Source organism: Mustela nigripes, chromosome 13 (genome assembly GCF_022355385.1).
Source record: "Mustela nigripes isolate SB6536 chromosome 13, MUSNIG.SB6536, whole genome shotgun sequence".
Classification (NCBI taxonomy): domain Eukaryota; kingdom Metazoa; phylum Chordata; class Mammalia; order Carnivora; family Mustelidae; genus Mustela; species Mustela nigripes.
In genome coordinates, this window is record NC_081569.1 from 51,353,903 (window position 1) to 51,377,836 (window position 23,934).

General features: G+C 36.9%; 1 protein-coding gene and 1 pseudogene across 1 annotated transcript; one reads left to right on the forward strand and one right to left on the reverse strand.

The window, feature by feature from the left end:
- Positions 1–4,591: 4,591 nt before the first annotated feature.
- On the reverse strand, positions 4,592–4,699 carry LOC132000359 (U4 spliceosomal RNA; annotated as a pseudogene).
- Positions 4,700–5,483: 784 nt separating this feature from the next.
- Positions 5,484–6,425, forward strand: LOC131998645 (olfactory receptor 4L1-like). The gene has a single exon (XM_059371134.1). It carries the CDS (start codon positions 5,487–5,489, stop codon positions 6,423–6,425), a length of 939 nt encoding a protein of 312 aa, XP_059227117.1. The 5' UTR covers positions 5,484–5,486.
- The last annotated feature ends 17,509 nt before the right edge of the window (positions 6,426–23,934 follow it).

Below are 23,934 nucleotides of genomic sequence, written 5' to 3' on the forward strand. Positions count from 1 at the left end.
AAAATATATGCTCTCAACATGATATTGACATGATACTGACAAGTAAAACTTGTCAGTAGATGGTTAGTAATTAAAAATGATGACAAAAGTTAAGAAAAGCAAATTGTGAGCAACCTATTAACTCAGGCTACATTGAAAACAATGTAATAGCTAAAAACTCAATTTTTTCTTTTACTCATTTCAGGTGCTGACAGGACATGTAAATAAGCACATCATAATGAGAGCTAAAGAAGGAGTAGCCAAGGGAGAATTAATGACCAGAACTAGATAGCTAGAAAATTATCTGTATAAAACTGACAATTACACCACAAATACAAATGAAAATCTTAAAGAAATAAATAGGGAGAAGTCCTGGGGTGCTTGGATGGCTAAGTCAGTTAAGCATTCAACTCTTGATTTCAGCTCAGGATCTCCAGGTTGTGAGACTGAGCCCCACATTAAGCTCCACACTGGGCTCTGTGCTACATGGGAGTCTGCTTTGGATTCTACCACCTCTCCCTACCCCTGGCTCTCTCTCTCTCATCAATCAATCAATCAATCAATCAATATTTTTTTTTTTAAAAGGGAGAAGTCCCTACAACATGTTCATATTCAAGGGAATGAACGAAAGTGTGAATAATTCAGGCATCTCAATTATGAGTACTTAAAATAGTATGGAAAATAGTAACAAACTTCTTTAACAAAAACGACAAGCTTCCAAATACATAAGATAATCAAAAATATAAATCATAGAGGGGACATTAAAAAATTTAAATTGGGGCACCTGGGTAGCTCAGTCAGTTAAGCATCTGCCTTTGGCTCAGGTCTGATCCTGGGGTCCTGGGATTGTGCTCTGTGGGGGGCCTTACTTCTTCTCTTTCTGCCTCCCACTCCCCCTGCTTGTGCTCACTCTCTCTGTCAAATAAATCAATAAAATCTTAAAAAAATAAATTTAAACCTAAATTGGATCAGATATGCAGTATGTCGACTATCTCATAGTGAAATATATTTGAGTAAAAGCAGCCGGATAGTACTAGAAAACTGTTTAAAACAATGAAACTAACATATTAACAATAATTTTAACTTAATAAAACAAAAAGTAGTAGTTTGAGTTTCATTGAATATAATTAATATACTCTGAAATTTGCCAACTTTAAATATACATTTCAATGATTATTATATTCACATAATTATGCATCCATCACCACAATCTTACTATTAATCATTTCATCACCACAGAAAGATAACTCTGCCCACTTACACTTACTCCCTAGCTCAAGGTTACTCTAATGCACATTCTGCTTCTATAGTTTTGTGTTCACCAGATATTTCACATAAATAAAATCATACATGTGGCCTATGAGTCTTGCTTATTTTACTTAGTATAATGTTTTTGACATCCTTCAGTACTTTACCATAAGTATGCATAAATTTTGAGAAACATGAAATAAGTCAAAATTGAAATTTTTCTTTTTTCTTTTTTTTTTAAGATTTTATTTATTTATTTGACAGACAGAGATCACAAATAGGCAGAGAGGCAGGCAGAGAGAGAGGAGGAAGCAGGCTCCCCACTGAGCAGAAAGCCTGATGCAGGGCTCGATCCCAGGACCCTGGGACCATGACCTGAGCCAAAGGCAGAGGCCTGAACCCACTGAGCCACCCAGGTGCCCCAATTTTTCTTTTTTCTTAAAGTCTTAAAGTGCTGACAATGAAAGAGAAAGTATTTACTCAATTATATATCTTTAATGTTTTTATTCAAATACCAGTTAGTTAACATACAGTGTAATATAAGTCTCAGCAATTCAACACTTCCACACAACATCAGGTACTCATTAAGACAAGTGCAATCCTTAATCCTCATCACCAATTTAACCCAACTCCACCCCACTCCCCTCTTGTAACCCTCAGTTTGCTATAGTTAAGTGACTCACTTGTTTTTAGATTAAGTAACATATATTATATACATGTAAGGAAGAGCAGAAATGCTCATATTCAACTAAATAAAACAAGTCTTGGCTTGTTCCTTTCTTAATGGGGATTTATATGGAGAATTCTCTGGATTGTAATCTTGGATTTAGATGATGATTCAGATTCAGTGCATGCCATCTTTCTGTACCTAGTCAGAGTATTACACATATACCATCTCACCTACTACCACATTTCTTTAGGGTGGTCCTACATCTAAGATATGGGAAATTTATTTAATTATGTGGACCTACACTTTTCATTTGTTAAATAAGATGTAAAGAAACTATCTAACATATAATTATTTGTCCTTCAATTTCCTCAAAAGCACATCATAAATGGAATAAAAGTAATTATAATAAAATGTGCAATTGCTTATTGAAGAGGAAGACAATTTTCTTCACTAATAGAATTTCTGTCTAAACTATATTATTTCTTTCCTTTCATTTATATTGCTTTTGTTCACTCATAATATAAGAACAGGTATATTAAGTGGAGAACTAAAGAAACAGTTTTAGAAACTTGCTTGGGAAAGGAAGGAGAGGAATAAGAGAAACAAATGTTGGGAAAGCTATTGACATAAATGAATGCCAGCTTTCCCTCTAAATTAAAATGAAAAGGCAAAATAAAGCTGTAATGTAGGATTTATTAATACTAATTGCATTATGCTTAACTGTATTTATTTCATATCCAGGTTTTTCTGTTGTCTTTATATCATGGGGCATGAAATTCTATGTAGCAAATGTATTCATCCCAAAATTATAGTTGGCATATTCAATTCATCTAAGAATCATCAAGACTTGCATTTCTCCAAAGTGCATGAAATCATTACAATTACTTTCACAAAGGTCTCCAAAGCAAAATTCCTGCTCACTCACCTGATAATCATGAAACACAGACCTTTGAAAAGGGTGTGCTTGGTGGCTGTCCTCTGTGTGCTCTTCCAGACCCACTGTCATCATTCAATATCTACTCTCTCTACTCCTGGACATTTATTGACAAGAATATCACTTTCATCTTAATTTTCATTAATTGCATTATCCAATTCTTAAAATTCTTAAAAAGTATCTAAGATAGGAATGTAATTGAAGGAATTAAGGCTGGATAATGGTGGTAGGACATTTTGATAAGGGCCTGAGTAGAAATAAAGACAAGGAGAAAGATACAGGTTATTGGATAAAAGAGAACTTCCTATGCACTTTCTTATTTGCATTCAGTCACTTTTCTAAATATATCACTCCTCCTACTCATAGTTTTAATATTTTCTGCCTATAAATCCTCACATATGCTCTAAGACTTCTCCCTTTTGTTTACTGACCATGAGGATTATGTTTATTTTTTAAGTGTTTTGAAGACAATAACAAGTGAGCCTGAAGCTGTAGCTGAAAGTGTCACTTGGAATTGGTCTCCATTCTTTTAAAATTCTTACTGTGTGTCACATACAACATGTACTCACTTAAATATTTTTATTTGGTTTATTCCTACTTTTTGTCTGATAATTATGTATCTCTAGATTGTCTCTTGAAGCAGGGCAGTGATTTATTCTGTATAAGAAAATACAGTGTAAGGGCACCTGGGTGGCTCAGTGGGTTAAAGCCTCTGCCTTTGACTTGGGTCATGATCCCAGGGTCCTAGGATCAAGCCCAGCATCAGGCTCTCTGCTCAGCCTGGATGGAGCCTGCTTCCCCTCTCTCTCTCTGTCTGCTTATGATCTCTGTCAAATAAATAAATAAAATCTTAAAAAAAAAAAGAAAGAAAATACAGTGTAATTAACTGTAACATAGAAGGATTCCAATATACCTGTTGAAGCATATTTCCTAAGGAATTCACATGGAACATATGAATTCAATCAATACTTGATAACTTGACCATAAATATATATTTATTTAATTTTGGAGGCAATATGTTTATTAATATGGACCCTATTCATGATCAGACTGACCAGGCTTGAATAACAGTTTTGACCCTTGTTAGCTGTGTTCCTGTGTCATTAAAGACTTCTATAATATAGTTTCCTTATATGCAAAATGAGGATAATAATATTCCCCTCTCATGATCGTTATCAGCATTGAATGCATTAATGTATGTGAAACACTTAGGACAGAATTCAACACACAGTAATCACTTAATAGTTATTGATCCTTTAATCACTCTAGATCCTATGAACAATGTCTAAAAAACCAAGTAAAGACTCTTTAGTATAATATGTTAAAACCAAAGTAAAATTTATATTAGGGTTGTATCATTTAATTATTTACTTCATTATTATTTATTTACACACAATGCATACATTCCTCACTGTAAACAATAGTAATACAGGAATTGAGAAAGGAAGTTCATAAAGATCTAAAGATGAGTCGATTTTTGTGACATTCTCAGTACACTATACAACAGGAACTAAAAAGCAAATTATTTTTAATGAAGTAAAAGACTTTCTTCCTTGGACAAATTGGCCTCTATGTTGTGTGTGTGTGTATGTATGTGTATGCACATGTACATTTTCTTTATTTTAGAAATTATTGAATGATCAATAAATGACTTCAGTAGCATAAGACAATTCTATTTCCTAATCTTCCAAATTCTATATTCCTTAAATATTGTTGTAACATGATCTCAAAAGGTGATAGCAATTGTGATAATAGGAGGCAAATATCTATTTACCTAATTTTTCTAAGTGAGCAAATTAGTTTTCAATTAGCAATAATCGCGCCTCGGATAAACCTCATTGGCTACGATACTGCCACTGCGCAAAGCTTAAGAGCAAATTAGTGATAGTCAAGGTCAATTGATAAAAGAAATCATTTGATTGAATAAAACAATAGAAAAGCAAACCTCTACTCCATCAGTACTTTTTAATTGCTGCATATCTATAAGAATATTGTTTCAAAGTGATGTGATCCATAAAATAATTTCAAATTACAGATGGTGATGCTGAGATGAAATTATATATCATATGGTTGCACTTAATTGTGGAGCATAAGGAATAACATGGAGGACATTAGGAGAAGGAAAGGAAAAGTGAATTGGGGGAAATTGAAGGAGTAGACAAATGATGAGAGGCTGTGGACTCTGGGAAACAAACTGAGGATTTTGGAAGGGAGGTGGGTGGGCGATGACTAAGCCTGGTGGTGGTATTAAGGAGAGAATATATTGTATGGAGCACTGAGTGTGGTGCAAAAATAAAATTATTAAAAGTAAAAATAAATAAAATAAAATCCTTGACATTTATACAAAAAAGCAGGAAATTTAAAAAAGGTAAAAATATAAAATTATATATTCTCACATCACCAACTACTATCAAGTAGAAATAGGTAAACATCAGTGTTAATTGTGGCTTTATTTTTTCTCATTCTTTTTTTTTTTCTTTTCCCTTAATTGGAGCCTAACACAGGGATTAAACTCACGACCTTGAGATCAAGACCTGAACTGCAATCAAGACCTGAGGTGAAATCAAGAGCCAGACACTTAACAAGCAGAGCCACCCAGGCACCCTTTATTTTCTTTGTATAAAAGAACTTCTGGAACCTTTTTGAATCAAGTAAATGGATCTTAAAAATGGATCTGTAGTGACTGAGTTTATTTTACTAGGATTTTCTGGACAATGGGAACTTCAGATTTTCTTCTTTGCAACATTTTCCTTAATCTACAGTGCTACTGTGTTGGGAAATATTCTCATTATGGTCATAGTGACAATTAGTTCCAACCTTCATTCTCCCATGTATTTCCTCCTTGGAAACCTCTCTTTTCTGGATATGTGCCTCTCCACTGTCACAACACCGAGAATGATCACAGACTTACTCAATGAACACAAGACCATCTCCATATGGGGCTGCATGACCCAGATGTTCTTTATGCACTTATTTGGGGGTGCTGAGGCAACTCTTTTGATAGCCATGGCCTTTGACAGATATGTAGCCATATGCAAACCCCTGCACTACAGGACAATCATGAACCAGAGACTGCTGAGTGGATTTGTAATATTTTCATGGACAATTGGGTTTGTACACACCATGAGCCAGATGGTACTAACAGTAAACTTGCCTTTCTGTGGCCCCAATGTCATAGACAATATATTTTGTGACCTTCCCCTTGTGATTAAGCTTGCTTGTACAGACACATACACCCTGGAATTCTTTGTCATTGCTGACAGTGGGCTGCTCTCATTCATCTGTTTCATCCTCCTCCTTGTCTCCTACACTGTCATCCTGATCACTGTACAACAAAGATCATCCGGAGGGCTCTCCAAGGCTCTGTCCACACTGTCTGCACACATCATTGTGGTCACTCTGTTCTTTGGACCTTGTATCTTTATCTATGCCTGGCCATTCAACAGTTTTGCAGGCAATAAAGTCCTTGCTGTATTTTACACTGTTATCACACCCTTACTGAATCCTATTATTTATACCCTGAGAAATCAGAAAATGCAAGGGGCCATGAGAAAATTACAGTTCCAACATGTTATCTCTACACAGAACTTCTAGATTTGAGTACTATATAATTAACAAAACATTCAAATACTGTGCTAACAGAAGTTGAACAGGTTGTATATAGTATACACTTTCACTCTTTGAGTGACCAGTGCAGAAACATAACCTGTGCAGAATATTATAAAATATTTTAATTCACATTTACTGCTGCTAAAATACATAATGACAATGACTCACCTACAGTAAAATAGACTTTTGAAATCACTAAGCACTTTCTGATAGATATTCAATATATATTTGTTAGTGAAGAAATAAATATTTAAAAATATGGCGAATACTAATAGGGATAATTTTAATAGATATGAAGTGTTAATGACATTCATAAATTTATACTATCTTTAAATGGGGTACCAGTACAAACCATAAGTGAAATAATCTGAACAACAAATGAGAAAGATATGATTTTAATCTCTTGATCCAATGAGACAAAAAAGTAATAATAAATAATTAAATTTGACAGTAGAGTGAATATAAAATGATAAAGAGAATATTAAGATACCAGAGTGAAAGAATCAATGCAAGAACAATTTCAGTAGAACTAAAAAGGTAGTCTTGAAACCAAAAGCTCCAAGAAATAACGTTAATATGTATAGTTGCCTTTCAAACCTCAATAAATAAAAGTAGAAGCATATTTCTTGATTTTAGGTACTATATCATGTAACTTTTTCTTTCCAAGTGCTTTACATGAACTACCCTTAAATTTGCCTCTGGTAAATTTATAATCCTTATTTTAATTATCAATTGAATCTGATTTGGTTGTGAGTGTTGAGGAAGAAGCAGTGCATGCAAAATTGGGAATCCCATATGTATTGATGATAATATTAAGTATTCTTTCCTAATTCAAGACACCAAAGTTTCTTGTTTCCTCTAGGCAACAGCTTTCTAACTTAAGCACTGTATAAGTTCTTTCCTCCATTGAATGCATTCTCTACCAGCACCCAGAGTCGTGTCATTAAAATGCAATTCTCAATGTTTCCTTCCTGGCTAAAACTATTTTGTGGCATTAAGACACAGGTTCATATCCTTCATTGGCTGTCAAAACCTATCCTGCCTCTGGAATTGATCTCTAATATACTTTTTCTTTCATAATGTTACATCACAGTGACTTTCTTTCAAATTCTCTAAGTGCCAGGTGTCTTAATTTAGAACTATTTCCAGGCTGTTTCATTCACATAGAATGAACTTCCTCCACTTCTACACCTAGCTAACTTCCTCCTAGAGTATAGAACCCAGAAAAAATACCACATTAAAAAAAATATTTTTAAAAGTTTTATTTATTTATTTATTTATTTATCTATCTATTTATTTATTTATTTATTTTAGGGGGTGAGGGGCAGAGGGAGAAGACCCAGAATCCCAGGCAGACTCCCTGCTGAGCATAAGGTCCAATGCAGGGCTCAATTCCCTCACCCTGAGATCATGACCTGAGCCAAATCGAGAGTTGGAAGCTTAATGACAGAGCCACCCACATACCCCAAAACCAATTAAGTATTTTAAAGAAGATAAATAAATCACATTTGAGGTCCAGTATGAAGCTTCAGCTCTATTCCAGAATGGTAAACCAGCAATGAACCAGTGGCCACTGTAAGAACATCTACAGAATACTCTTGTCTAGAGATCCTACAAATTTGGGAAGTACTGTCATTTGGGCTTTGTGCCCTAACTGGGATGGATATTACCTGGAGGCTATGCTCAGTGCACAGTTTCTGAGAAATTAAAGAGAGAGAGAGAGAGAGAGAGTATTAGAAGAAAGCCTATCTAGGAGAAGCAGACAGCGAGAAAAAACTGTTATCCAAATTGGATTCAGAATGTAGATGAAAATAAATGGGTCCTTCACAAAGGTTGGGCTTGTCATAATATTCTTTGTATATTCCCACACACCAGTGTGAGAATTTTCTTTTAACTTGTTACTTAAAGATATACACTCAGGTATTTGGCAAAAGTAAACACAAATACTTGGTGAAAAAAAAATGTTACTTGAAAACAAGTTACACTGAACTCTCAGAGAAAGGTTTAAAAAAAAAAAGCAGTGTACTGCTATTACACAGGGATATTTTTAAAATTTTTTCATTGTGGATAAGAACAAACTTAATTGTAGAACTATGAAGTATTATTAAATTCAAAATAACATACAGATTCAGGACCTAAAATAGATGAGAGAAGAAAACTTCTGGAATGGTATAAAGTAGCAGGCAAGCTTGAATCCTGGGGACATGGCTGGAGTAGAAGGACTGATAAGCAGGGTAGCCTAGGGGAAATATGTATCAGAAAACATCCTCACATCTCTTCCTGTACTGGTACTGCTGCCTCCAACTTAGCCACTAAATCTGCCAGTGAAACACCAAACTTACCACACAACTCACCTGCCTCCTCTGTTACCTCTTTAAATGTTTTTGGATTTCTTCTCTCCCTCTCTTTTTTCCAAGCTATTGATTTCTTCTGCTTTCAATATCAGCAATTTATGATTAAGGAAAAAAGACTGTAAGTCACAGGTTGTGTTATACTATCAAGACCTCTAAGGCTTGCCTAAAATATTGAAATCTCATTGTTTCCTAGTTATCCCTTCTTTGCTAACCTAAATATAAGAGATACACTGTTTACTATTACATCATGTAAAATGGAGATAGTTTATTTTTAAAATTGAGATACTGTTATTTTTTTAAAATTTCAAACTAAAATAACTCATTTTATTAAAGTTTAATAAATGAAAAAAGGTAAAGAAGAAAAAAAATCATAGAGAAAGGTTTTTTTTTTTTTTTCATTATTAGGATTTAGAAAGGTGTAACCTATATAGTTTCTAGTGGGTAGCAATCTAACTGGTCACTCATGCATTGCTTCAGAAACACTGAAGGATGGAAAAGAGAAGGGCCTCGCATATCATAGTAACTTGTTTGGGGAAGTGTCTTCAGAATAAATATGGAATATGGAAAATGTATAAATTTCCTTAAAGATATGGCTCAAGAATATTGTAGACAAAACGTTGACGGCACCAGATGATTATTTTAATCCTGTGTGTGATAAAATACAGGAAGACAGAGAGATCCTAAGAAGAAATTCTTATATAAGTTTTCAAAAGATTTTACAGAAAATATGGAAGTCCTAGGACAGTCTCTCCCACTGGCAAAAACAAACAGAAAAAAAACTTCATGAAATAAATAACTTCAGAATAAGGAATAAATCAATGACGTGGCTCTAAGTCCATTTGATAAGCCTTCAGAAACACCAGAGACAGTGCCTAGTAGAATCTTGGCTGGAAAATAGAATCTCCAAGAATCTTGCAGGTTTTTTCCACATTAGCTAAGAACACTTAAAGCAGAAAAACATCTGTCTCAGAAAGAATTATAGATGTGGCTTTTGGAGCATGAAGCATACACAAAAATTATTTCTTAGATATGCACAAGGCTTTTAAGAGAAAAATTCTGGCAAAGCAAAAGCTACGTTGGACTAAAAAGGACAGAGAGTGCACAATAGAGTCCTCTCAGCAAAAGGTTTTAAAAAACACTACAAAGAAGATGACATCCAAGTAGCAAACATTTGACAAGTTTCTTGCTACCATTCCTCATCAAAGATATGTAGATCAAAACTACAAGTAGATGTTACTACATGCTAACTTGAACTGCTAAGTTCAGAAGACTAAAAATATAAATTGTTGTGAAGATAAAAAACGTGTTTCTCTCATATCTTGACAGTAGGGGTGTAAAATGTTATAGTCACTATAGAAAGCAGGGTCTTTTCTCAAGCATTAAAAATATCCTGACCCTATGTTCCAGCAACCCAACTCATATAAATAGGACCACAGAATATGTATCATTTATATTATTTTCAAAAACATACAAAACTAACCCATGTTGATAAAAATAAGAATAGTGTAATGCTGGCTTCATAGAAAGAGTCAGGAAGTTTTCCTTCTGCTTCAATTTTTTGAAACAGCTTCAGGAGAATAGGTGTTATTTATTCTTTGAAAGAAGTTTGGTAGAATTCCCCAGGGAATCCATCAGGTCCTGGGATCTTGTTTTTTGGGAGGTTTTTAATCACCACTTCAATCTCGTTACTAGATATCGATCTATTCAGGTTGTCAATTTTTTCCTGGTTCAATTTTGGGAGTTTATAATTTTCCAGGAATGCATCCATTTCATCTAGGTTGCTTAGCTTATTGGCATATAACTGTTGATAATAACTTCTGATGATTGTTTCTACTTCCTTGGTGTTCGTAGCGATCTCTCCCTTTTCATTCATAATTTTATGTATTTGAGCTTTCTCTCTTCTCTTTTGGATTAGTGTGGCCAATGGTTTATCGATCTTATTGATTCTTTCAAAAATTCAGCTTCTAGTTTCATTGGTACATTCTACTGTATCTCTGGTTTCTACCTCATTGATCTCAGGTCTAATCTTGATGATTTCCCTTCTTATGTGTGGAGTTGGTTTGATTTGTTGTTGATTCTCCAGTTCTTTAAAGTGTAAAGACAGAGCACCTGGGTGGCTCAGTGGGTTAAGCTGCTGCCTTCGGCTCAGGTCATGATCTCAGGGTCCTGGGATCGAGTCCCACATCGGGCTCTCTGCTCAGCAGGGAGCCTGCTTCCTCCTCTCTCTCTGCCTGCCTCTCTGCCTACTTGTGATCTCTCTCTGTCAAATAAATAAATAAAATCTTTAAAAAAAATAAATAAAGTGTAAAGACAGCTGGTGTATTCTGGATTTTACAATTTTTTTTTTTAAGATTTTATTTATTTATTTGACAGAGAGAAATCACAAGTAGATGGAGAGGCAGGCAGAGAGAGAGAGAGAGGGAAGCAGGCTCCCTGCCGAGCAGAGAGCCCGATGCGGGACTCGATCCCAGGATTCTGAGATCATGACCTGAGCCGAAGGCAGCGGCTTAACCCACTGAGCCACCCAGGCGCCCCAAGGATTTTACAGTTTTTTTGAGGGATGCTTGGATAGCTATGTATTACCCTCTTAGGACCGCCTTTGCTGTATCTCATAGGTTTTGGATCAAAGTATCTTCATTCTCATTGGTTTCCATGAATTGTTTCAGTTCTTCTTTGATCTCCTTGTTGATCCAAGCATTCTTAAGCAAGGTGGTCTTTAGCTTCCAGATGTTTGATTTCCTTCTGAACTTTTCCTTGTGATTGAGCTCCAGATTCAAAGCATTGTGATCTGAGAATGTGCAGGGAATAATCTCAGTCTTTTGGTATCAGTTGAGTCCTGATTTGTGACCCAGTATGTGGTCTATTCTGGAGAAGGTTCACTTCTCCAGAAGTGAGAAGAATGAGTATTCTCTTGTTTTAGGGTGGAATGTTCTGTATATATCTATGAGGTCCATCTGGTCCAATGTGTCATTCAATGCTCTTGTTTCTTTATTGATTTTCTGCTTTGATGATCTGTCTATTTCTCAGAGAGGCGTGTTAAGATCTCCTACGATTAGTGTATTCATATCAATATGACTCTTTATCTTGATTAACAGTTTTCTTATGTAATGGGCTGCTCCCATATTGGAGGCAAAGATATTTATAATTGTTAGATCATCTTGGTGGATAGTCCCTTTAAGAATGATGAAGTCTCCTTCTGTATCTCTGACTATAGTCTTTAGTTTAAAATCTAATTTGTCTGATATGAGAATCACTACCCCAGCCTTCTTTTGAGGCCCATTGGCATGAAAGATGCTTCTCCATCCCTTCACTTTCAGTCTGGGTGTATCTTTAGGTTCAAAATGGGTCTCTTGTAGACAACATATGGATGGGTCCTGTCGTTTTATCCAGTCTGCAACCTTGTGCCATTTTATGGGTGCATTTAGGCCATTCACATCGAGGGTGATTATTGAAAGACAGTCTCTTCAATAAATGGTGCTGGGAAAACTGGGCAGCTATATGTAGAAGAATGAAACTCGACCATTCTCTTACACCGTACACAAAGATAAACTCAAAATGGATAAAAGACCTCAATGTGAAACAAGAATCCATCAGAATCCTAGAGGAGAACATAGGCAGTAATCTCTTCGATATCAGCCACAGCAACTTCTTTCAAGATATGTCTCCAAAGGCAAAGGAAACAAAAGTGAAGATTAACTTTTGGGACTTCATAAAAATCAAAAGCTTCTGCACAGCAAAAGAAACAGTCAACAAAACAAAGAGGCAACCCAAAGAATGGGGGAAGATATTTGCAAATGACAGTACAGACAAAAGGTTGATATCCAGGATCTATAATGAACTCCTTAAACTCAACACACACAAAACAGACAATCATATCAAAAAATGGGCAGAATATATAGACGGACACTTCTCCAATGAAGACATACAAATGGTTATCAGACACATGACAAAATGTTCATCATCACTAGCCCTCAGGGAGATTCAAATTAAAACCACATTGAAATATCACCTTATACCAATTAGAATGGCCAAAATTAGCAAGACAGGAAACAACATGTGTTGGAGGGGATGTGGAGAAAGGGGAACCCTCTTCCACTGTTGGTGGGAATGCAAGTTGGTGTAGCCTCTTTGGAGAACAGTGTGGAGATTCCTCAAGAAATTAAAAAATAGAACTTCCCTATGACCCTGCCATTGCACTTCTGGGTATTTACCCCAAAGATACAGATGTCATGAAAAGAAGGGCCATCTGTCCCCCAATGTTTATAACAGCAATGGCCATGGTCACCTAACTGTGGAAAGAACGAAGATGCCCTTCAACGGACGAATGGATAAGGAAGATGTGGTCAATATACACTATGGAGTATTATGCCTCCATCAGAAAGGACGAATACCCAACTTTTGTAGCAACATGGACAGGACTGGAAGAGATTATACTGAGTGAAATAAGTCAAGCAGAGAGAGTCAATTATCATATGGTTTCACTTATTTGTGGAGCATAACAAATAGCATGGAGGACATGGGGTGGTAGAGAGGAGAAGGGAATTAGGGGAAATTGGAAGGGGAGGTGAACCATGAGAGACTATGAACTCTGAAAACCAATCTGAGGGTTTTGAAGGGGCAGTGGGTGGGAGGTTGGGGTACCAGGTGGTGGGTATTATAGAAGGCATGGATTGTATGGAGCACTGGGAGTGTTGCAAAAATAATGAATACTGTTATGCTGAAAATAAAAAATAAATATAAAAAATTTTTAAAAAATAAGAATAGTGGTTATTTTGTGGTATGTCATTGTCTGAAAAAGATCTAAAGGAACTTTCTTATGTGTTGTAAAGACTCTATCTCCCTTTGTCATAGTCAGAAGGTACATACATGCTCAAATACCCAACTAACTGTATACTGAAGGTTTGTTCATTTTATTGTATATAAGTTATTCACTCAGTAAATTACAGAAAAAGTTAGCATGTACATGCATGTACACACTTAATATTGACCCTCTACTTACATTTATGTTAATTTTTCCTTTATGTAGTCAAAAAATGACATATTCAGCTTTAATTGTTACATAATACATTGGGATAGCCTAAAAATTATAAACAACTTATATTTTCCTCATTAGGGAAAAATTCAAAGTTATAATTAATGAACTGAATAATGATGAGCAGGTATATAAAGAGTTAGGATACTCTTTAAGCTTCAACATGAAAAGTTCCCCAAGATATACTTTAAGTGAAAAGTAAGGCACAAGATATTACATGATATGTTTCAAATATATGTTCAAAAGAGGGAAAAAGAATGTACATAAATATTACTTACACAGTCACAATTTCAGAAACTTACACAAGGAATCGATCTTTTCTTCACTTGTTCCATGGGTTATTGTAACATGTAACATAGGTGACTGTGATGGGAAGATTTCTCATTGAACATATTTTTTTAATTTTAAAACCATGTGTATCGGGGCACCTGGGTGCCTCAGTGGATTAAGCGTCTGCCTTTGGCTCAGGTCATGATCCCAGGGTCCTGGGATCAAGCCCCACATCAGGCTCTCTGCTCATCAGGGATCCTGCTTCCCCCTCTCTCTCTGCCTACTTGTGATCTCTGTCTGTCAAATACATAAATGAAATCTTTAAAAAAAAAAATGTGTACCTATGCAGACATATTTTTCTTTTTTTCTTTTTTTTTAATTTGAGATTTGAATCTGTTTTATTACAGTCTTACAAAGACAGTTTCTACACTCTTTACACAGCATTCTCAGAGAATTTAGCATTTACTTTGACAGCAAAGCTGTGGAAAGAAAGGTTCTGACTGAGTGGTTATGGACGAGAAACCAAGTAAGAAGCTTGACTTTAAGGAATAATTTGTATCCTGTTAATTGTCCTATGGGTCTTAATGAAATGAGATAAACAATAATCCATTCTTAGTGGGCTAATGAGGCACAACATCTGAAAAGTTGGCATGTATATTGGAAGTTCCTTGATGATGAATGATGTCGAACATCTTTTCAAGTACCCGTTGGCCATCTGTATGTCTTCTTTGGAAAAATGTCTATTCAGAGCCTCTACTCATTGTAAAATCAGACTGTGTTTTGTTTTGTTTGGCTATTGAGTGGTATGAGATCTTCATGTATTTTAGATATCCACTCTACTCCAAGTCCTATTTCTTTTTTTTTTTAAGATTTTTATTTATTTATTTGACAAAGAGAGATCACAAGTAGGCAGAGAGGCAAGCAGAGAGAGAGAGAGAGAGGAGGAAGCAGACTCCCCGCTGAGCAGAGAGCCTGATGCGGGACTCGATCCCAGGACCCTGAGATCATGACCTGAGCCGAAGGCAGCGGCTTAACCCACTGAGCCACCCAGGCGCCCTTCCAAGTCCTATTTCTATGTTCCCTTTTCATTGACTGGCTCCACCATTCATTTGGACAGGCTAGTTTATCTCTCATCCTATCAACCACTGAATTTTGAAATTTTTACCTTCAAAACATCTTTTGAATTCTTCTGTCAGTTTCCACCATAGTCTGAACAACATTTTTTTTTTTTTTAATGTGGAATACTGCATTATTAGCCTTTAAAATGGCTTTCTTATATGCAATCTGACCTTCACCCTGGCAGAATAACCCTTTCAAATATGAATCTGTTGATACCACCACTTAGACAAGACACTTCAGAAATTCCCCTTTGCATTTAGGATAAAGACTATTTCTTTTTTTTCTTAATTTTTATGCAAACATATTTCTTATACAAATAATAAATGTATGTTTAAAACAACAGTTTTTTTCCTACTATTAAACTAATCTTGTCTGAGTCATTCCCATATTGCTAAATTGCAATGCTAGTCATGCTATTCACTTATCTAAATTCTTGAGTTATTTCTGATTCCTCTTTTCAGATACCATGTCTTTTGGCAACTCCAAATGACCCTACCTTAAAAATATGAGTAGAGTTCTCTTTATTTTTTTCTGTTACCTACTTCCTTCTTTCATCTTCCCCCAAGCTAAGTCCCCAAACTCTCCTGAGGATAGTACAGCAAAATCTTCAACCTGTTCTCCTTGCTTTTCAACTTGCGTCCTTCATATCTGTTCTCCGCAGTAGAGAGAGTGGCCTTGAGATTACAAAAGCCCTATTGTAATTACACAGGTAGAATGATGACTAAATGCTATATCCTGTGCAACTGCTGCCTACCTCTCAGACATGATCTTATACTTTCCTCCCTTTTGCCCATCATTTAGTCACCACTACAATCTCCTTTCCGTTTCTCAATGCACCAGCTTTTTTGCCTTCATGGTCTTTGTATTTGCTCTTCCCATTGCCTGTTATGCCCTTCTCTCAGACCTCCTCAGAGCTAGATTTAGCTAATTATTCAACTTAAATGTCACTTCCTCAAAAAAGAGTTTTCTAACATCTAACTAAAAGAACACCCTACTTGTCTGCATTTGTTCTCCAAAATATCACTCTCTTATATCCTTTCATTTCTGACATTTTTAAAATTTAAATTCAATTAGCCTGAATAATTAGATTTTTATGTAGTTTTCAATGATTTATTAGCTCTCTATAACACCCAATGTTCATCACAATATGTGCCTTCCTTAATACCCATCACTCAGTTACCCCATCCTCCCACCCACCTCCCTTTCCACAATCCTCAATGTGTTTTCCAGAGTCCAGAGTCTCTCATGGTTTGTCTCCCTCTCAGATTTCCTTCTATTCCTTCCCTTCCCCTATCATCTTCTGTGCTATTTCTTATATTCCACAATTTTTTTTTAAGCCTATCTTCTTTACTCTTTGACTGACTCCCTTCACTGGCATGTTAAATCCCTGACACCAAGGCCCTTGGATACCAGAACCACTGCTGAACAGCAGACCCGCCCATACAATAAGCCTTCCACATGATATATACTTAAAACATTTTTGTAAAAGAAAGCAATGCCTTTCCACAGTTTCTGATTGGGAAGTATCTGAGGACTCTGCGACATTTTCCCCAAGAATAGACATTGTGAGTGGAACCAGGATGACAATCTTGTCTTCTGAATTCTAGTCTTGTATTTTTGTCACTGCTGGATGCCTTGTGTAGTAAACTACTTCAGGTCATCTGAGATACAACTCTTAAAATGCATACATGGACACCCACACCCACACCCACCTTTTTTTCTTTTAATTAACATATACTGTATTATCTGTTTCAGGGGTATAGGTCTGTGAATCATCAGTCTTACACAATGCACAGCACTCCCCATAGCACATACCCTCCCCACTGTCCATCACCCCACAATCCCAACCCTCCTAGCCACTTCTATTCCAGCAACCCTCAGTTTGTTTCCTGAAATTGAAATTAAGAGTTTCTTATGGTTTGTCTCCTTCCCTTGTCCCATCTTGTTTCATTTTTTCCCTTCCTTCCTCCCACAACCCCTCACCTTGTCTCTCATACATGGACACACACACACATACACACACACACACACACACACACACACACACAACCCTTTCTTTTGATATTAAAAATTGCCAAAGATTAATAAGCTTTCTCAGCTGAGAGGAGAGGCCCACTGTAGATTAGTTAAGAGTGCCATATTACTTGTAATTACTTCTAAAGCATTGTGGTAAATTCTGAGAAGTGAGATCCTGGCAAGTCTGTAATTAGATGAAACCACAACAACAAAAAAAGAAAAACAAAAGACTTTGTATTTCCAAAGATCTCTCCTTTCTCCACCTTCTAGTTTCCTACTCCCCCACCCCCCCAGTTTTGGTATCTGCACATGCGGCTTTGTGGTATAGCATCTCTGTAGGCATGGATTTTCTGTCCCTTCATCTTTTCTCCCTGTTTTTTTTTTTTTTCTTCATATATGTCTTGTCACTTCTTTCCTTCTGCTCTTTTATCTTTTCCAATTATCTTATATTTCTAGCTTTCAAACCTTTCAAGAAATAAAATTATTTGTTTGCAGCACAAATTTAATAGGAAAAAACTGCAAACAATATTATCTCCAGCTCTTTATCTCTTTTGTCCACTTTCATCATCTCCCACTATACCTCTGGCTGAACTGGACATAAATCTGAATGGAAGTATACTTGACTGTGTATTGCATCTATTTTATAAAAGTTAAGTTTATTGATAATTTTAATGAGTCACATTTATTGCATCTTCTCTTTTAATGTATAACAAAGAAACTAAAATAAATGGATTTTTGTATGATTAAGTATTTTTTCTTTACTATTGGAATACAACCCGGATCCTCACCAGTGCAACTGGGGTGGTGTTGATTCCTGTGAGAAAACTCCAGGAGATGGAGGGTAAATGTCTTCCTGGGTCAAGGCCCAGAGTAAACATGGGAGGATCCCTGGAGTGTTTTCAGTCCTCCTTTAGATAAATCTGATAACTGTGAAGAGTCCATAACTTGCTCTTGTCATTTAAATCTAAGAGATATTGTCATTTAAAGCTAAGAGATCATCGTTGCAGTTCACTTGTCTCACTTGATTACCTGCATGCAAATCACATCTCACACATAGCCCACACCCTGCATATAAATCTACATCCTGTTTGTAATCAGATCTTGTGGAAGGTATGCAAGAAGAAGTGATTTAAGAGATAAAGGCGACTACTAATCATCAGTTGGTAGTCCCCCCAACACTTCAGCTCCAATCACCAGGATCCCGACCTTGAGAAGGTAACAACTGGTGCCCAAACAGGGACCTGAAATCTATGAACAGTCACGCAGTGATCCTGAGACCCTCCCAGAAGGAGTTAAGTGAGAATGATGGGGCAAAATCAAAGTGGACCCAGCCTTTTCTAGCATTAATACAACACCCTTTATCTTGGGTAGGCGCTTGAGTATCCAGACGTCAATGAAGAACTTGAATGTTATTTGCAAATATAATCCTTGGTTTCCTGATGAAGGAACATTGGAAGAGACAATTTGGGAGCACACATGCCATAATGTAGAAAAGGCTTATGGATAAGGTGAAAAAAATCCTGTGGAGTTTTGGGTTACATGAGCATTGGTAAAAGTGGTAACTTTAATTCTTAGAGGTGATGAAGTTCTAGAACCTAGGTGAGGTTCGGTGGGCGGAGGTCCAGAGCCGATGACCAAGAAAGAATTCTTGAGACATCTTTGGTGCAAAATGGTGGTTTATTAAAGCATGGGGACAGGACCTGTGGGCAGGAAGAGCTGCTGTCCTGTTATCCTGAGGAGTGGCTGATTATATACACAGGAGTTGGGTAGGTGAGAACAAAGGGGGTGATGTTAGTCTCTAAGGAATTTTGGAAGCAAGGTCTCCAAGACCTTGAGAGGCTAGCTATTGTTGGGAGAAATGTTATTTATTACTAGTAGTAAAAATCTTCTTGTGAGACCCTTTAGATGTATATCAGTGGGCCATATGCTTGGGAATGATTCTCAACACTATCTTGGAGATCTAGAGATAAAGTTTCACATTTCTCCTATCAAGTGTCCTTGTTACTGAGATTTAGGTTTAGAAGAAATTTAACTTTATTTAGGGCTTGAGGAACTGAGTTATTTGCTTCTGGAAATTGTGCTATTGATAAGGTAACTTCTTTGTTTGTAGATCTCTAGGACATTTGTAAACTACCTGTCTTGTAGGATTGTGATTTCTGCAAGTTAACTATTTGTTTCTCACTTATGGCAGTCAGGGGCGCCTGAGGAATGCCACACACATTACCGAGGGGAGCGGGTGGAGAGGGGGTGTCAGCTTTTGCTTTGTCCTCAGCCAGCCTCCTGTTCCCTCATAAGAGGGAAATGTAAGGAAGAGGGTCTTAAGGCTGAAACAGCCGCCTCTCTGCATACATATGAGTTAGATGATGAAACAACCCTAGAAATTCAAACCGAAAATAAAAAATTATTTTCTGGCAAAAAGGACAAATGCCATGTTTCTCCTTTGGCCATGGCACCTCTGATTTCCTCCAGGGATGAGGACAAGGAAATAGATAGCACAGATCTCTTTGGGGATAAGGGAAATGACACTGGGTTGGATGATAATTTAAGCATGTTACAATTAGAACCAATAAAAACTAAAAAACAAAATCCTATTTCTATACTGTCTTTCTATACCATCTTGCCCCCATGAGCTGCACTTAGTTTTCCCTGTAACTTTTCAGGCTAATGGGCCAAATACTTATGATGGGATGCCGATGGAGACTGTAAGAGAACTTAAAAAGGCATGTTCCATGTATGGGCCTACTTCTCCTTATTGTTATGAATATTTATCCAGTTGGGGCAATAATGCCTCCTGGATTCCCTATGATTTTCAACTAATAGCTAAAATGGTATTAACCTCTTCTGAATTTCTACAATGGAAGATGTGGCTTTTAGTGGAGGCACATGAAAAAGTCAGGAGTTTAGGACAGAGAGGAATGTAGCAGCTGTTACTTACAATATGCTCATGGGAACAGGAGCTTGGATGACTTCTAATCATCAAACTCATAACATCCCTCCTGCAGCCCTTCCCCATGTATATGATGTGGCCTTACAAGCCTGGCAAAAAATTAATTTGGTACCGATTATACTGCCAGTTATACAAAAAATACAAGGGACTAAAGAGCCATACATTGATTTTATTGGCAGGTTAAAAGAATCATTGGAAAAGCAGATAAGAGGAGAACAAATTCAGGAAATACTCTGAAGACAACTAACATATGATAATGCTAATGAAGATTGCCAGGCCCTGATTTGGCTTTTTAGAGAATCTGGCAGTGTCATGGATTATTAAAAGCTTGTCATAATGTAGAATCCTTTAAACATCAGGCCTGAGTAATAGCGTTAGAAACCATGGCTGTTCAAAAACAATTGCAGGCAAAATGTTTCAATTGTGAACAAACAGGACACATTAAAAAAAAAAAAAATGCCATCTCCCTCCCTGTCTGGTTACCCTCTCTTCTTCCAATCGCCTGAGTAAATCCAATGTTCAACACCCTAATGTTTGTCCCCACTGTCGATGAAGCAAACACTGGGCCAAGGAATTTAAGCCTAAACCGATAAAGATGGAAATCCTTTGGGGAACCCTCATCAGGAAAACTTCCTAAGGGGCCAACTCCAGGCCCCAGTAACTATTCAGTTTGTACCCAACAGCGACTCTCAGTAATGGACTTAGTCCCCACTACTCAGGGGAGCGCTTGTCTTGATAACCCTCTCCCTAAGGCTTGCTTTATATATCCATCTCAATGTCTTTATAAATTGTCAGCAAACCTATATGAACCTATACCCCCAAATATGGTTGGTCTCCTGCTTGGATGTAGTAGTTTAACTAAGAAGGGAGTTACGGTTCATACTGGAGTTACAGACTCCGATTATTATGGTGAGATTCAAATTACAGTTTCTGTCACTGTTCCTTGGACCTTTTCAGCCAGTGAAGGAGTCCCCCAACTTTTGTTACTCCCCTAAATTATGCCTATTCACTCTTCAAATTTTAGGGAAGGAGGATTTGGCAGAACTAATAAAAAGATTCATTTTTCTAAGAAACTGTTTGAAGGAAGTCAACCCCAAATGAAGTTTTCTATTAAGGGATGAAATTTGAAGGGCCTTTAGATTCTAAAGCAGATATCCCTATCATTTCTTGTCAATGTTGGCCACACCAACGGCCTACAATGTGTGCTGATTATGCCCTTGAGGGTCTTGGCTATGTAACTACTCAACAATTGAGACAAAGCAGCCAACCTCTGCCCTGTACAGGCCCGGAGGGATTACAAGTTCATATTCAACCTTTCATTGCCTCATACCTATTAATCTGTGGGGATGAGATTTATTACAACAATGGGATGCTGAAATTCACATACCTACATCCTCACTTGTAAAAATCATGATGAAAAACATGGGGTATATTCCTGGGAAAGGCTTAGGTAAAAACTTAAAGGAGTGCCTGAACTTGTAGATCTTAACCCTAATGATACTCGCACTGGACTGGGGTTTATATAGGGGCCGTTGGGGTTGATAAAGCCCCTTCATCAATTCTAATCACCTGGAAAAGTAATGAGCTATTTGGACCCCCCAATGGGCCCTCAAGTTAGAAAAACTGAAAGCTCTAAAAGGTTTAACTCAAGAACAATTGGAAAAGGGACATATTGAACCTTCTTTTTCTCCTTGGAATTCTCCAACTTTTGTCGTAAAGAAAAGGTCAGGAAAATGGAGATTATTAATAGATCTCTGTAATATTAATGCTGCAATGGTAACTATGGGTTCATTACAACCAGGACTTCCTGCTCCCTCTTTTATACCTACTACATGGCCTTTAGTAGTTCTGGATTTACAAGACTGCTTTTACACTATTCCTATCCACCCCTCAGACAAGAGTGTATTGTGTTTTCAATTCCAACAGTAAATCAACATGAACCTTTACAAAGATTTCAATGGAAAGTTCTCCCTCAAGGCATGACTAACTCTCCTAGGATGTGCCAGTATTTTGTAGGAAAGATTCTTGAGCCCATTCAACAATTATATCCACATGTTATATTCTTTGTTACATGGATGATATCTTACTAGCAGCCCCAACCCCAGAGGTCTTACTTCAATTGTTTTTAAATACACAACACTACCTGCAACAGGCTGGTCTTATAATAGGTCCCCCCAAAATACAATTTACTCCACCCTTCTCCTATTTAGGTCATATGACAGAATGTACCACTGTTCAACCCCTAAAGTTTTCCATTCATCAAGATACTTTAAGTACTCTAAATGGTTTTCAAAAATTATTAGAAGATATTAATTGGTTACTCCCAATGTTTGTTGGGTATTCCCACACATCAACTTACAAATCTATTTGCCATTTTTTTTTTCTATTTGCCGCTCTTGAAGAAGACCCTAACCTTGATAATTCTCGAAGCTTAACACTGTAGGCTGAACAGGAACTTCAGTTCCTTGAAGAACGCCTTCATCAAGTGTTCTTGCATCAATATGATCCTGCATTACCTTATTGTTACTTGTGTTACCTACTCCCCATTCACCTATGGGGTTATATAGCTCAATAAGACTCTGCTTTAGAATGGATCTACTTGAAATACAGATCTCGTGATACATGGCCAAACCAGATGTCTTCAAATATCAGGATACGACCCTCATGTTATCATTCTTCCTATCTCTATAAAACATTTTTCTTCCCTCTTTCCCTTGAATGATCATCCCCTTAATGCTTTAGCAGGATATTCTGGAACCATTGGAAACCATTACCCTGCAGGTAAATTATAGGATTTCTTAAAGAAGACATCATTTATAGTTTTTAATATCTGTAAAACTAGTCCAATTTCAGGTGCTCCTGTGTATTATATTGATAGCTTCTCGACTGGAAAAGGACCTGGACCTGGTTTAAGCCTCTCAATTCAAAGCAAGTATGCATCAGTGCAACAAACAGAAGTATTTGTTCTTACTGCTCTGTTAACTCCTATGTCTTCTGCACTTAACATCGTTTTTGATTCTGCTTATGTAGTTAGTCTCTTTCCCACCACTGAAACAGCTCAGATATCTACAACACAAAAAACCATGTTATACCTTCTCACAAAACTACAGTCCCTTGTACAATCACATTCCCATCCTCTCTATGTCACCCATATTAGGACTCATTTTCTCTCCCAGGACCCATGGTAGAAGGTGACCGTCAAGCAGATATCCCAACATGTCCTATTTTCACATCACCTGCTGATGGACACTCAGTTTTGCATGCTAATGCTAATTGACTGCACAGTCGATACCGCATTCCACTTTGAAAGCTGCATAATATTGTACAATCCTGTCCTATTTGTGCACCTTTGCACTGCCGCCCACATCCTTCAGGAGCCAATCCTCATGGCTCACAGGCCAATGAACTATGGCAAATGGAGGTAACTCATTTCGATCTCTTTCCTCGTCAACCTTATTTACATGTTGTTATTGATACATTTTCTAAATTTCTTGGAGCAGTTCCTCAGTCCTTCGAGTCCTTTATGGCCGTCCGCTCTACTCTATTGTAATGTTTTAGTGTTATGGGTGTCTCTACTTCCATAAAAACTGATAATGCACCAGCTTACACAAGCCACAAATTTACTGCCTTTTGTTCTGATTGGCAGGTTCATCATATTACAGGTATACCTTATAACCCACAAGGACAAGGTATAGTTGAACGAGTTCATCGTACACTAAAACTGCAATTATTAAAAAACAAAAAAGAGGAACCCCC